Source organism: Sinocyclocheilus grahami, unplaced genomic scaffold (genome assembly GCF_001515645.1).
Source record: "Sinocyclocheilus grahami isolate Dianchi unplaced genomic scaffold, SAMN03320097.WGS_v1.1 scaffold225.1, whole genome shotgun sequence".
Taxonomy (NCBI): domain Eukaryota; kingdom Metazoa; phylum Chordata; class Actinopteri; order Cypriniformes; family Cyprinidae; genus Sinocyclocheilus; species Sinocyclocheilus grahami.
In genome coordinates this window covers 1,388,469-1,403,255 of record NW_015505404.1, presented here as the reverse complement: position 1 = coordinate 1,403,255, position 14,787 = coordinate 1,388,469, and the positions used below count along the sequence as shown (strand labels likewise).

The window sequence follows — 14,787 nt, the reverse complement described above, 5'->3', positions numbered from 1 at the left end:
TTTTTTTTTTTAAAGTATTGGTTACCCACAAATTGGTACTACTGATACACCCAATTAAAAGTAGAATAGATTTTTACATAGACTAATGGTTCGGAGTCGATACAGTTTTTTGAAAATGGTTTTTGAAAGAAGGCTCTTATGCTGCGTTTATTGGATCAAAAACACAGTAAAACAGTAAACTTAGCCAACTTACTTGGGTTTTATTAGGTCAATGGGAGTCTCTTCCAAAAGATCATAGATGTAGTTGTTGTAAATCTCAATGTAGGAGACAAAGACACTGTAGCTGCTGTCTTCATCCACTCCATCTGCCTTACAAGCCTCCTCTGGGCTGATCATGTCAGCAAACTCAGGGTCAATTCGCCTACAAAACAAGAACAGCATATAAAAACTCACTATATTTAAATTTAAAACAGATTAGGCACTTTGTAATTTTAATTACTTTAACCTTGTTGTTGGGGTCTTCGGTACAGTTGTCTGGCTGTCTCGCTTCTGTCGGTCCAAGAGCGCATCCACCTGATTCTGCACCTCCATGCCATTTTTATCATCAGGCTTGAAAACCTGATGAGTGAAAGATCAAGATAGCTCAAGGATGGGAAAGTTTACATAATAGAATAAATGTACTTAATGAATTTGCTTACATATCTCTTGGCCTGGTAGGGTCCGATGCTATTGAAGATCATGTCGAGTGAACGCGGAAGCAGCCCACCTTGACCAGGTGAGCCAGTCATTGTATAAGTTTTACCACTGCCAGTGACACCATAGGTGAACAACAGACCTAGTTTAAGAAGAAAACTGCAGTCAATCGGGTTGTTTTTAAATAATAATAATAATAATAAACAACAACGTGTACAGAAAAGTATATTTACCATTTTTACAGTGAATGATGTCTTCTACTAGAGGTTTGGCAACATCTTCAAATAATTCCCCCTGTGTCGTTTTAATTCCAAACACTTTTTTGAAGGAATATTGTGTCTAAAAGAAATTATAGTTAATTTCAGTACTCCAAAGCCTAACTGGTTTCCAACTACTCTGCACATTTTATGATAGTAAATTTTAAGACTTGGACAAAAAAAAAAAAAAGTTTAAGGATTAAATTAAAGGGATCATAATACACCAATATTTAAACAAACATCTAGGGAGCATCTAGGGATTGAATACCTCTGTTCCCAACCACTACAATATGGAAATAACCATAACTTTTACTTTATCTGCAAAAAAGTTATGTTTTTCCTCAGTATTTTTGTCTGTTTTCCAGTACAAATGTTTAAAGATTTACTTAAGCAAAATGACATAAGATGCCTTGTTTTCTGAGAAATTGTGAGTTTGATTAAAACAAGAACAAATACCTGCCAGCGGGTTCAGAAAAACACACTTAAAGAGATTTTATACCCCATTAACAGAAATTTGCTTAAAGTGATACTCCACCCAAAAATCTAAATTCTGCCATTAATTACTCACCCTCATGTCGTTCCAAACCCTTAAGACTTTTGTTCATCTATGGAAAATAAATTAAGATTTTTTTATTAAATCTGAGAGCTTTCTGACCCTGCATAGACAGCAAATCAACTGAAATGTTCCCAGACACGTAGTAAGGACATCGGTAAAACAGTCCATATGAGATGCAAAATAATGACTTTATTCAACAATTCTCCTCCTCCAAAATCACATCTTCCGCTATTATAAAGAGTACCTCCGCATGTAAACAACGCAATGCGTCGTGGTACTCTCCATAATGGCGCCCTAGAGTGACATAAAGGAGAAGAAATGTGTAAGTTGTTATTTTTGTTTTCTTGGTGCACAAAAAGTATTCTCGTAGCTTCATAAAATTCTGGTTGAACCACTGATGTCACGGACAATTTTACCAAAGTTCTTACTACGTTTCCGATTGCATTGCATTGCCATCTATGCAGGGTAAGAAAGCTCTCAGATTTCATCAAAAATATCTTAATTTCTGCTCTGAAGATGACCGAAGGTCTTACATGTTTGGATTGGAATGACATGAGGGTGAGGAATTAATGACAGAATTTTTATTTTTGGGTGAACTATCCCTTTAAAATCTCTTAATGTACTTTTTTTTCCTTTTCGCCCTTTTATTTTTTTATATTTTTTTAAGAAAACAAGGCTTGATGTATTTATTTTGCATCTCACGTAAATGTAACTTGATTTAAGGTTATTTGGATATTTGTAATGCCACAATTTTATGAATTTATGACTTTCTGTTCCAAGACCTATTTAAGGCCTTAATTTGTGAAAGGGCAAATTCTCAATTGCCAAAGACCCACATAAGCCCTGCATAAGCTTCAAAAGAATGGTTTTGTTTTCATGTTGTTCTAGAACTTGACCTTTCCCAAGATCACAAAATGATACAACACAGTTTTGCAAATTGGATTAAGCAGTTAATTGAAAAGATCAGTTGTCAGTTGACCACTGACAACCCAACTAATACTCTTAAACTTTCATTACATAGAAAAGTGCAACTACTACAAAATTCACCTTTGTGTTGCATAGAAGAAAAACTCAAACCGTATTGGAGAGGCATGACAAAGAAGAAAATCTTGTTTTAAATAATCCTAATTGGCTAAATGAGAGCAGAGGCACTCACCTCTTTGAATTCACCATTTCTGTTGGCTTTGAGCCCATCAGGGGCATGTAACTGAATGGTGGTGTTGCTTATAACCTCAATACAGCACTCCACATCTTCTGCACCCAGTGGCCGCACGCGACAATACACCTGCCAAACACATCTCAAATGAATATACTGGTCAGGATTTTCATTATCCTAATGTGAACAAAAAGTTACAGCATACTCCAACAGGGTCCTTCTGGTTGTTGGAAGGCTTTTTTGGAGGGGGGCGGCGGGGGGTCTTGCCCTTCCTGTTACAAAAGCAAAAAAACAGACACCAAGCAACAAATATAACGTTATATGGTTCAAGTAAAACGAGTATGCTTATGGTTGAAAGAAAATTCTAACTAAGGTTAACGTTACCTACAAACTATGTTTTAGGAGTTCCAATAGGAAAACGCGACCAGCTCATTACTTAACTAAGTTAATATCTGAATTGAAACACTGACATTTAGGAAACCAAGCGCTTGGTGCATATCGTTTTTTAATAATAATAATAATTGGCAAACATATAATTAAACTACTGATATAAACAGAAAACTTACAACATAAAGCGGGATTATGAACTGAGCATAAAGTACAAACAATGGATCAATAACGTTAAATAGACGCGACGGGCGGCGAGTAAGTTAAGAAATGTCTGCTACAACCACTCAAAGACTTTCATATGAAAACAAACTCGCTTATGAGTTAATAAAGGACGTTTAATAACTCGTTATCGGTCTAATATATCAACAGTACAAAACAGGTATAAAACACTTACGCTTGCCTAATCATGTTGCGATGTTGTAGTTTAATTCCGCGACGCCGTTGCCTTCTTGTCCGTATACAAATACCGAATTACAAACGTTCCCTCCACTGCGTCAGAAACTGATTTTCAAATGTGACCAATCAGCGAGCGCAGCCACGTCTTAGATGACCGGATGTCCCGCCCTAAGCTCAGCCTGATATGCTGGTGACAATTTCCGGTTGTATCCAGAATCGACACACTGAAATAAACAAGGAAAAACAACATGCAAAGCTTTTCTGCCGACAAGCAACTAATGTCTAGTTTTGTCTAATAGTTCATATATAAAAGTATTAATATAAAAATAGTATATAGAATATATTGTATTAACGGTTAATATATAAATGTATTAATACCAAAAAATGTATATAGCGTATATTGTATAGGGGACATTCTACCAGAAATGTACATTATCTGTCCTTGACTTGTTACAGTGAATAAAAAGTATTACATCCAAAAAATGTCTAAAACTGACTGATGGTTGGTTTCTGTGAGTTGTTCTGTAAAGGAATATATCATTCATTAGGTTCTCAGATATTTTTTAAATTATTAAAAACACTTACAAATCCTGTCCTTGTCCTCAGCCAAATTTGACCTACAGCTTTCATAGTTTTGTTATGCTAAAAACTGTTATTTAGACAAAAACTCCATCAATAACAAGTTTAAGTTGTTATTCACATCAACTGATTAAAAACATGAAATGATACTATTTTACTTTAATGGTAATATCTGCATTATTACTTAGGAAATTACATGGTAATAACGGAAATTGCATGTAATTTCCTAGGTAATAATGTAGATATTACACTCTAAAAAATGCTGGGTAAAATAGGGACAAACCCAGCAATTGGGCTGTTTTGACCCAGCGGTTGGGTTAAATGTTGAGTGAAATAATTACAATCATCATTACTCAAAGCTTATATAGATGACAATTACATCTATATATGAAGAGTTTATTTGCAAAAACAGATAACTCATTCTCTGAAATCATGTTTTTTTATTGTGCATTCCAATTAATCTCAATCAAACTTTAGTTGGGTTATTTTGATTAGGTTAAAAAATAACTAATAATTACAACTAACACAATAAAAACATGATTACATAATAAAAAAACATGATTTTTGAATTTTTTTTTAGTTATCTGTTTTTGCAAATAAACTCTTCATATATAGATGTAATTGTCATCTATATTTTGCTGTATCATAGTAAAATATACTTTATATATTATGAAGTTATATTTATATTTCTTACACCCGTGTACACGAAGCACATCACAGGGTTATTGTTTTCACTCCTGTCTGAGTTTGTGCTATTTAAGTTGGTAATTGTTATTGTTAAATAAATTTGAACATAGTAGTAGTACCATTACAATTTTGTTTTCACTCCTGTCTGTGTTTGTGCCATTGTGCAATTCTAGTTGTTTATTTTTATTGTATATGGCCATGTTATTGTTAAATGGAATTTTAATAAATTTTTTAAAGAAATATGTTTTTATTTTGAAATAAAATAAAATTAGTATTCTATTCTAATGAATTAGGCCCTTATTATATGTCCTTGGCTGAACTTTACCATAGTCTAATATCACATTAACATTAAAATTACAATAATAATTTAAAATAGGAATGCTTATCAAAACTTAAATAAAGAACAGAAAACAACTTTTTCTGCATCAACGAAATCCATAGTCAGTCCTGTCACGCCTCGGTCAGTCCTGTCACACAGGAAATTATGTTATAAAAATGTAATATTTGAGGTAATATTGATGAATTAATCTCTGTAACTGTGTAGATGAAGGTTGGAGTATATATCCACTACTATGTTTTTGAAAAAAATCTCCTATGTCAAGGCAGTTTTTTGCAACTATATGAGTGCCTGGCGGGGTATTCTGTGATTTTGTGTACTACAGTTGACCGAAAAGTTGCTTATATTTCTTATAGAAATTACAAAACTGTGTTAGATACAATCAGGGGCATGTGACCAATAAGAAAATGCTATTTCTATCAAAACAATTCATTAGGAAACCTAAACATATACAAATTTGTCTGTGACAGGGCCTGACATTTTAGGGGTGAAATGCGTATAAAATGTATTTATTTCAATCATAAAAACATGCTGAGATGGCATATGCGTTTCATATAGATTAACATGTCCTCCATATGACTCAACGTTCAGATTTTAAAATAAGATATTTTTTTCACCCAAGATTTTTACAAGTGGAAATGTACCTTTCTGGTAGAATGTCCCATAGGCTAAACTAATATAATCTACGTTATATTCTATAAAAATATATAAAAGCTATCAAATAGTTTTCATTGCATAGTTTTATTTAGTAAAAATAACAAAAATTTACATATTAACAAGATTTATTTATAAGACAGATAAAGATTGTACACAAGGTTTTACAGTTTTCAAAAAGACTGATTATAAAAAGGCACTTGTAAAAACGATGATAATATAGTTTGATTCATGTGCTTCAAAAACATGGAAATGTGCTTTGAAATTGTGCAAATGTTAAGCATGATTAGAAGTAGAGAAAACAAATGACACACTCATTACAAAAACATGAATCAAACATACAAAATAATCCAATTATACAGTCTTATACTCTTCCAATTTACATAAAATCTTCATGAAATTGTTGCCATTGAACACATGGCTACAATATATACAATATACTCCGTTTTAAGGGAAACTAACTTAGCTGCCCTGAGTAACCTTATCAAATGTCACAATTCAAATGAATTTGTCCTTTACACCTCTAGTGGAGAAAAGTGCCAGACTTAAGCCATATACTATACAAAGGCCGCAGACCACACTAAAGAATGCAGCTCCCACAGTGTCTGAAAGGGTGACTGGTGGCAAATGAGCATGAAGCCACTGCTTTCGTGCAGCCATGTCAAGTTCCATGGCAGTCATCTGGAAATACGTGCCAATAATAGCGAACACGTGGAAGAGCTGATGACTGTGACCTGTGAAGGATGCATAAATGAACCACAGTTTAGAATGAGTAGACTTTACTGAGCTTCAAAAGCATCCCACTAGTGCCATATGTTCTGAATTCATGATTCTTAGTTTAAAGAGAATGCAGGGATCTGTAGATGTACCTATGTAGTCAAAACTGCCAGGAGCCAAGCGTTCAGGCAGGTGTGTGGCAAAAAGAAAGCCAGTGAGGACAGCCAATGACGTGTGCTGATAGTGAACAGTATTGGCTTCATTAACAGTGCAACCCTCACCAGCGCACACAAAGATCTATAAATGAAGGCAGAAAGTACTTTAAATTAATTAACTTTGCTCAGTGTCACATTCAATACAAACACAGCCAAAACAATGAGTAAAATATTTAGCAAAATAACCCAAAACACTCACTCTATAAAAGAGAGGGATGTTGTCAAAGAGATATGGATAGACAAAGGCGATTATCTGTAGACATTTACTGAGTTTCTGATCTAATTTTCCAGAACAACTAAAAGAGAATACAGTTCATTTACTGAAAATGTACCATTTTTTAATGTCAAGATTAAAATGCAAGAGACATTACCTTTTAATGCTGTGATGATTATACTGAAATAATGGTAAACCAAGTCTAAAAACAAAGAAATACAAGTGTTTAGTCTTTTAATTGTTTTTCTATTTTAATACCACTCAGGTCAAAATCCACAAAGCAGGTTAGAAATATTACCAATTTTTGATTTATTGATTACTTATCCTACCTTGAGTAGCAGGCCAGTGCAGTGGAGATAATAGAATTGACAACAGCTATAGGAACATAGTATTTGTGAAATGTGCTATTGACCCATTTATCTGGAAATGAGTAAGAAGAGTAGGTGATGGCAGAACCTGTGGTCGATCAAATACACAAATAAACAAAAAGTTAGGATAATTCAGTCACAAAAACATTACATAAGTATATAAATTTACTCATTAGTTCTGTTATATTCTCTACATACCGAGGCTGTAGAAGCTGAGTGCTCCATAATCAAAGAAGAAGCAGATGTGCCTGGCCCTCTCTGACATGGTACTGAAGGTATGAGCACAGCTGGAAGCGAGTGGATACACGCAGCATGACAGAAGGAACACCAGCAAGGGCCAGGTGAAAGGATCCTGCCAGTCATCCTGCACTAGTACTACTGTCAGTTTCCATAAGAAAAACCTTGCGCAAAAAAAACATTACATTCTAAAAATGCAAGCATGCATCAAAAGCTGCAGTGTAACAGAGGTATCAATGCTCTTGCAATAAAAAGTATTTTATATTTTTAATATTTGTAAATATAAGTTTTCAGCACCCTATAAATAGTATAAATGAATGTGGCAACAATTAAGTTGACCTTGCAAAAGGCTCTATGACATATTGACATTTTCAGCAATGTCTAATGTTTTACTGTACATGAGTAATCTGGAGTTCAGTCTTTAAAAATAATTTAACATTGTATTAATTAAGTTAATCTTGTAGGAAGCTTAAATGACATTCTCAAATTTGTCTTCATTTTAACATTAGCTAATGTACATGTATCAAAAGCTGAATGCTGACAAATAATTTACCATGTAGGCAGAAAATGAGTCCAAATATTGAGGGTTTCATTCGTTAGCTGGAAAAGACTAAGAACACAGTCTTTGGCAGAGCTGCATGGGTGGCGATAACCTGAAATGATGCCATCTTCATGGAAGACCTACAATGAAACAAATATCGTATTTATTTATCAATTATGTATCTAATGTACAATGTATCTGCTTTAAAAGTTCATGACTGACATGATAAGTATACAACACATTGAGTGCAAAACAATGACATTTCTTGCAAATTAACATCAGCATTAAAAAAAAAACTTACTTTTGGAACTTGGTTGATGGTGAACACTTGAGGTAGCTTGATGAGACTGAGCATAGTAGAGGAGGGTCCAGCAATTACAAGGTGGAGAGACCATCAGCCATCTACAGAGTTTCTTGATTCCCTGTGATTGCTTTGGACTTTTTCTCTTTAGTGTTCTTCTTTATTATAATATCTCACAGTCCAGTCACCAACTCAGGATCTTTCTATAAAACCCCTCCCTAAGTGTGCCTATGGGAGTTAACAAATTCAATATTATGTTTTAAATCAACAAATCTTAAACATAAAGCTGTCCATGTGGAAAAACACATGAAAACTAATTAAAATGTAAGAATGTGTTGTTGTTCAACAAAACACTGGAGATGGAGAAACTAAATGTCTACAACAGCCTTTCACAAAGCTGTTATGAGCAGCAGTGCAATAGACAGGGTTGGATATACTGTACAGTAACTTGACACTTTTATTGTTAAGTAGTAAAATCTTCAATAGATTAATCATTGTCCAACAGACAATAGAGGGATGTGTTAAATACTAAAGATAACATGACTGGTGGTGTATCAGAGCTCATATTGTGGGGAAAAATGTATTCCATAGAATACCTGCATATAAATACACCTCATATTGTGTTCTAATTGTTGTTATGTGCAAAAAGCACAAAAATACTTACATTGAGAAGATAACAAGTAAAGGTAACTCAACTTGCACTGGGCAATATCATTAAATAGTGAACAATAAGGTACATTTTGTTGCCTTTGGCGACTAGAGTGTACTAGAACACACTGAACAAAAAGTTAAAGCATACAGGTTTATGTGTGGAAGAAAATGTTTAACTAGTGAATCCAACCACTTCAGTACATTTACTCAAAGCAGTGATTGTTTTTTAGCATATGCATTTCAAATACTGATTGTGATTATTGGTTTGATTAGTGTACAGCAAAAATGTGGGAACGCTTCTAGACCGTCACACACCAAAGCACAAAAACTGTTTCAAGTGAAGATCATCACTCATGATGACAAATTCGCACTGAAAACGCCAGGCAAAATTCTTGAATTAATTATTTGTCCTACACAACGGTTGTAAAACTGACTGCAACTCAATGATACACCTCATACAATGCCTAAATACCTACTACTTATTAAAACCTCATCTTTTATTTTAGTCACATAGATATGCATCTCAAGTCTGTTCGTTGGCACACTTACCTTCAGATGTATATGTGCTTTCGACGTTTAGTGTATGAACTGAATAAACAACATACACTGAATGTTTGATTTTTTCCCTTCCCTTCAGCTGTAGGTCCCTGGGCTTCTGTGATTGGCCAGCATACTCTCATGAACGCACCGTATCCAAGACGCTGAATTCACCCACTACAAGCACAACGCGACGCCCATCAAAGAAGTGGTATTGTTTTACAGATGTTTGTAGTATCTGTTTTTTGTTGTTGTTTTATATATATATATATTTTTTTTTTTATTATTATTGTAAACTATTATATCTAAAGATTGTGTTTGTTTTAATATGTGCATGCCCCCAAACTCTAAGACTAAACATGAATGCAATATATTGTATTCAATTCAATTCAATTCTAAATATTATATCTCAATTATAATTACATAGTATTATATTATGCTCGTATTATTAGTTTGAACTGAGGCTGCAATTAACATTTATGAAAGTAAGCAATTGCAATTGAGTTTTCAGGCAATATTTTTGTACACTAAACAGCGAAGGTGCCGGGAATTTATGAATATTTCTACTGCAGTATATTTTCATATCTTTAAAAAAATTGAAAATATTTAAATCAGAAATGAACTAAATCGCAGTCATAATTTATTTTAAATAAAAAACGTGTACACGATTTGCTGAAAGTATGTGGATACGTGCCAGCATTTAGTGGCATCTCTAGTGGATACATTCTGTATTGCGTGTAACGTTACAAAACATTCGGTTTCTTGCGTCACTGAATGTAGCCTAAATGCGTGTCTGTGCACGTGTAGCGGTGTTGATCTGTGACCCGATTTCCCGATCTGATGGTGAATGTAATGTAGATCGTTGTACATCTGCAGGTAAGAAAGTAAGTGCATGATTCTAGTCGATCGGATTGTATCTACAATTTGCAACAGTGATATATTTGACATGCAATGTCTTTGTCGACCTCTTTCAAAGAGAAAGTAGACTTTTAATGGCGCGAGGAAGGGCTCAGACAGATTCCTCTGCATCGAAGCAGACGAAGAAAGTCAATTCAAAGAAAAGACCGAATGAAGAACAAGCTGAAACACTCTCCAAGAAGCTGAAAGCCAAAAAAGAAGGCAAGGCAGCACAAAAAACTGGTAAGCAAAGCTGCGAATAATGAATAATTGCACAATTGTCTTTAAATATGCAAAGAGTTTAATTTATGGATGAAAAACAACTTGTTTACAGGACTAACCAAAATTGTCTAATGAGCTAAACTGTATTTGTGTAATGTAACAGAAACCTACATACAAGCAAGTGTCAAATGGATTGGAGCTCAACCTACCTGCAAAACTATGCGCAAGTGCACCTAGGGCAAAAGCTGCTATAAACGCAAAGGATGGTCACAGCAAATGTTAATTTAATTTAGTTCATAAAGTTAATTGATAAAGAAAATCTATTTATGACATTCTTTTTGACAGCCTCCTCATTTTACAGCATTTTTACACAAGTGTCTAAAACTTTTAACAGTACTGTAGCTTTGGTAGGTTTCTTGAAGCATCTTGGAGATGTTGCCACAGTTCTTCTGGATTTAGTCTGTCTCAGTTTGTTCTGTTTCTTCATGTCATTCCAGACAGACTGATGATGGTGAAATCAGATCTCTGTGTGGAGCACTGACTGTTCTCAAACAAAAATCTCACTGGATTATTACAATTAATGGCAAAATGAATGTTTGGAAATGTAAACTGATATTTCCTACTGACACACTACAGCAAAAAATTTAAATTACCATTTTTAGCTGGTGAAAATACTAGTGTTCTAGTAATTTTGGCCACCACTGTATATAATGTACTTGTGAACTATAGAAAACTGGTGTAAGTTTTCTACAAATATTACAGTAGTATGTAACACTCCCCATTGGTTTATAGTGTCTGCAAGAGCCTTTTATACGCTCACTTAGAGCCTACAAACTTCACCGCACAGCCAGCCCCTTCGATCGGAGGGTCACTTGTCTGGAATGGCATCCCACCCATCCCACCACTGTTGCAGTGGGCTCCAAGGGTGGAGACATCATCCTGTGGGATTATGATATGCTGAATAAGAGAACCTTCATACAGGGGGTGAGATAAAGCCCGATTGAAGTGAAGAATATAATGTTCAAAATGAAGATAAAAAAATATTTGGACACTTTGTAGTTACTAGAAATCTGGACCCTTTCACTTTCTAGAAATTGTAAACATGACTCAAGAAAGTGAAGTTACTTCTGAGAAAATGTTTAGAATAATTTGTTCGCTGATGCATCATGGTTTGAAATGTAATTATGCAATGACATACATTTTAAGTGTCCAAATACTTTTGGGGTTTCCGTAAATTATTCCATCAAATTATTGTGAAATTTATACTGTGTTCCTCTGCAGGGTAGTTTACTGATATAAATGGTTAACTCACTTGAAATAAAAAATTCAATATAAATGCATAAATAGCTAATAAATAGTCTATATACCATTAAATGTAGTACTGTACACTCACAGAAAAAAAGTACAAAACTGTCACTGGGGACCTTTCAAACGTTACAAATATGTTCACTTTGGGTACTAATATGTACTATTTAGGGGTAAGTAAGGTACAAAGATGTACTGTCACTGTGACATCTTTGTACCTTTTTCTGAGAGTGTAAAAGTACATTTTAGCATTTGCTCAGATTTCAATAGATCAAAGATGCAATTTTAGCAACTGCTGAGATTTTCTCCTCTGTTCTTCCAGATGGGACCTGGAGACGCAATAACAGGCATGAAGTTTAACCAATTCAATACCAATCAGCTGTTCATCTCATCTATTTGGGGTGCTACCACCCTTCGGGATTTCAGTGGATCGGTTGTACAAGTCTTTGCCAAAACAGATTCATGGGAGTAAGCGAGTTCCTTTATTAGCAGTTATGATAGTTCTCCCATTTGCTCTCAAAGAAACATAGACCACACCGAGATTTAAAATACTTTTAAATAGAACTTGAAGTTGACCTGATACTTCTGTCCTGTTGTTGGGCACTTCTGTTCATTCAGCTGAATTACAGTATAATAAATGTGCGAGTTCAACATGAGTTATCAGTGTTTGATTCCGTTGGCTCTTAAATATGGAAGAACTTGCCTGTGTTTGAAGTTTAACAGTTTCAGTGTTAACAAAGTTATAAAATTCAGTTCCAGGTCATAGATAAAGTGGGCATTGAATGTATTTGCATATATTTTGATTGGTATGAAGTTGGATAAACCCTGTGATAGATCAGAGGATGAAATCATTTGATTGTTTTTTGCAGTTAGTTATGCTATGTGTGACAGTATGCTCATGTCATTGATTATGTTGCTTTTAATGAAACTTAATGTTCTGTTGCTAAGCTATTAGATTTTAGGTTATCTGAGATAAATCCATTTTGTCAGTAATGTTGTCCTTCACTATTTGTGGTATGTAATTGTGAATGCTGGTGTTTATGACTGTGTTGAAGAACATTGTTTGTCTTCATCTCCTTCATGTTGTTGGGTCGGTTTAGTTGCTGTATTAATTTGTAATCATGTTGAACCCACAGTCCTCCCTGACCATTGAGTCCTCCCTTCTCATGACAGTACTTGGTTTGACAGCTATGTGTAGATCTAACAAGCTTGTGTTTGTCTGTTGTGCCAAGGGAGCTTTAGTCCTGGAGCTGGTGATTTTATAGGGGGGATGAAGTTCTGCCCCACAGATGTGTCCGAAATCTTTGTTGCTTCTGGTGATGGCACAGTCAGCGTGCAGAGTTTTGAGGGCCTCCAAAGTCAGATATTGTCTCGAACCCCAGATTGTGGCCATGACCACCATGATCTTTGGTTGAGGACAGTGCTTGTTTGAACTCTTTTGTGAATTGCTCTCCAGTGTCGGGAAATCGGAGATACTTTTTTGGTGGTTATATATTTCATGTTTATGTTCAGTATTCCGTATTGCTGTTCCTTTAAGAACAATTGCCTTTCAGCATGTAGTATAGATTGATTGTTGATTTGTCTGAGATTGTTTGCCACATTTGTCTTTCAGTAAGTTTCTGCTTCTTTGAAAATATGTGATCACGGTCTTTCACTTTTTAAAGCCCTTTCACTACCATTATTAGGTATAAATTGGATGTTATGTTAAGATATGTTTGTATATATAGTTTTAATGCCACAAATGTCACTCTCCCAGTTACTGGTACTGCTGTGTGGACGTGTCTGTTAGTCGTCAGATGCTTGTGACTGGAGACAATACTGGACGACTACTTCTGTTTGGCCTTGATGGACATGAGGTATGAGAGGGAATATCTAAATCAATTCTCATTGCCAAAATCAAGAATAAAGCTGTCTGATATTCGTATTTTCAAAAACATTTAGATTTTCAAAGAGAAGCTGCACAAAGCCAAAGTGACCCATGCAGAATTCAACCCTCGTTGTGATTGGCTGATGGCTACATCCTCTGTTGATGCTACAGTCAAGCTGTGGGACCTCAGAAACATTAAAGACAAAAGCAGTTATATCACTGTATTGCCTCATGAAAAACCAGTCAATTCTGGTAAGAGACTATATATATGATTATTAAATTGAGGAGGGGAAGAAGTAATAAATGTCTCTCAACTGTACAGTGCAAATTAATTGAAATTAATGTTCTTTTTCTTTCAGCGTACTTTAATCCAACAGACAGCACCAAGCTCCTGACTACAGACCAGAGGAACCAGATCAGGGTATATTGTTCATATGACTGGTCTAAACCTCATCAAATAATTGTTCATCCTCATCGACAGTTCCAGCACTTAACACCCATCAAGGTAAGAGTTCCTTTAGCCTAAACTGCAAGTTTCACTTGCTTGGCTTTTTTCCCCATGTTGTTTATGTTGATGTAATCAAGTTTACAGGCATCTCAGAGATGCAGGACTATTGATGTCCTAGAGTTTAGTTTTGCAAAATTTCTTCCATCAGGCAACCTGGCATCCCATGTATGACCTCATCGTGGCTGGCCGTTACCCAGATGATCAAGTATTAATCAATGACAAGAGAACTATTGACATTTATGATGCCAACAGTGGTGGGCTTGTGCATCAGCTGAGAGACCCCAATGCTGCTGGTATCATATCTGTAAGAATGGTTTTTTTCTTTTAAATATTAAAAAAAATTCAAATGTAATTTAGAATTCCTAAAAATGTATACACTACCAGTCAAAAGTTTGGAGTTAGTAAGATTTTCTTTAAATAAATTAATATTTTGATTCAGTGAGGCTGCAGTAAATTGATCAAAAATGAGAGGGAAGACATTTAGGGTGCGTTCACACTTGGTTTGCTTGCCTGGTCTGAACCAGAGTTCGATTGCTTCCCCCTCCCCTCTGCCCCCACTGGA

General features: G+C 35.0%; 4 protein-coding genes across 5 annotated transcripts in view; 2 read left to right on the top strand and 2 right to left on the bottom strand.

Moving 5' to 3' along the window:
* Nucleotides 1–3,507, bottom strand: part of LOC107596993 (kinesin-like protein KIF23) — a 22,054-nt gene extending 18,547 nt beyond the window's left edge. The window contains exons 1-7 of the mRNA XM_016287878.1: nucleotides 3,387–3,507; nucleotides 2,808–2,874; nucleotides 2,603–2,731; nucleotides 867–972; nucleotides 639–775; nucleotides 446–558; nucleotides 194–361 (exon numbers count right to left, since the gene is read on the bottom strand). Coding sequence (XP_016143364.1) covers nucleotides 194–361; nucleotides 446–558; nucleotides 639–775; nucleotides 867–972; nucleotides 2,603–2,731; nucleotides 2,808–2,874; nucleotides 3,387–3,400 — 734 coding nt within the window. The 5' untranslated portion in view covers nucleotides 3,401–3,507. The remainder of the gene's footprint in view (nucleotides 1–193; nucleotides 362–445; nucleotides 559–638; nucleotides 776–866; nucleotides 973–2,602; nucleotides 2,732–2,807; nucleotides 2,875–3,386) is intronic.
* Nucleotides 3,508–5,931: 2,424 nt separating this feature from the next.
* Nucleotides 5,932–9,628, bottom strand: paqr5a (progestin and adipoQ receptor family member Va). 2 transcript variants are annotated; one of them, XM_016287830.1, is made up of 9 exons: nucleotides 9,439–9,628; nucleotides 8,239–8,466; nucleotides 7,950–8,077; nucleotides 7,358–7,560; nucleotides 7,121–7,247; nucleotides 6,949–6,993; nucleotides 6,777–6,873; nucleotides 6,515–6,659; nucleotides 5,932–6,379 (listed from the first exon to the last, which is right to left on the bottom strand). In XM_016287830.1, exons 2-9 carry the CDS (start codon nucleotides 8,290–8,292, stop codon nucleotides 6,144–6,146), a joined length of 1,035 nt encoding a protein of 344 aa, XP_016143316.1. In that variant the 5' UTR covers nucleotides 8,293–8,466; nucleotides 9,439–9,628; the 3' UTR covers nucleotides 5,932–6,143. The 2 variants fall into 2 exon arrangements, with proteins under 2 accessions (XP_016143316.1, XP_016143317.1); XM_016287831.1 differs by having other exon boundaries at nucleotides 7,358–7,446.
* Nucleotides 9,629–10,148: 520 nt separating this feature from the next.
* Nucleotides 10,149–10,782, top strand: LOC107596992 (DNA damage-binding protein 2-like). Its single transcript, XM_016287877.1, has 3 exons — nucleotides 10,149–10,302; nucleotides 10,405–10,566; nucleotides 10,709–10,782. The coding sequence occupies exons 1-3, from the start codon at nucleotides 10,212–10,214 to the stop codon at nucleotides 10,780–10,782; spliced, it is 327 nt and encodes a 108-aa protein (XP_016143363.1). The 5' UTR covers nucleotides 10,149–10,211.
* An 89-nt stretch (nucleotides 10,783–10,871) lies between these two features.
* Nucleotides 10,872–14,787, top strand: part of LOC107596991 (DNA damage-binding protein 2) — an 8,655-nt gene continuing 4,739 nt past the window's right edge. The window contains exons 1-7 of the mRNA XM_016287876.1: nucleotides 10,872–10,889; nucleotides 11,338–11,529; nucleotides 12,173–12,318; nucleotides 13,607–13,706; nucleotides 13,792–13,969; nucleotides 14,077–14,222; nucleotides 14,374–14,529. Of these exons, the coding sequence (XP_016143362.1) occupies nucleotides 10,872–10,889; nucleotides 11,338–11,529; nucleotides 12,173–12,318; nucleotides 13,607–13,706; nucleotides 13,792–13,969; nucleotides 14,077–14,222; nucleotides 14,374–14,529 (936 nt within the window). The remainder of the gene's footprint in view (nucleotides 10,890–11,337; nucleotides 11,530–12,172; nucleotides 12,319–13,606; nucleotides 13,707–13,791; nucleotides 13,970–14,076; nucleotides 14,223–14,373; nucleotides 14,530–14,787) is intronic.

Bases quoted from the DNA above. Each gene is read 5' to 3' on its own strand.
- LOC107596992 (XM_016287877.1), top strand. From the start codon at position 10,212: ATGCGTGTCTGTGCACGTGTAGCGGTGTTGATCTGTGACCCGATTTCC. The intron at 10,303-10,404 runs GTAAGAAAGTAA...TCTTTCAAAGAG, and splicing joins AGATCGTTGTACATCTGCAG to AAAGTAGACTTTTAATGGCG. The intron at 10,567-10,708 runs GTAAGCAAAGCT...GTAATGTAACAG, and splicing joins CAAGGCAGCACAAAAAACTG to AAACCTACATACAAGCAAGT.
- paqr5a (XM_016287830.1), bottom strand. From the start codon at position 8,292: ATGCTCAGTCTCATCAAGCTACCTCAAGTGTTCACCATCAACCAAGTT. The intron at 7,561-7,949 runs GTAAATTATTTG...TTTTTGCGCAAG, and splicing joins ACTCATTTTCTGCCTACATG to GTTTTTCTTATGGAAACTGA. The intron at 6,994-7,120 runs GTAGGATAAGTA...CTTTGTTTTTAG, and splicing joins GCACTGGCCTGCTACTCAAG to ACTTGGTTTACCATTATTTC.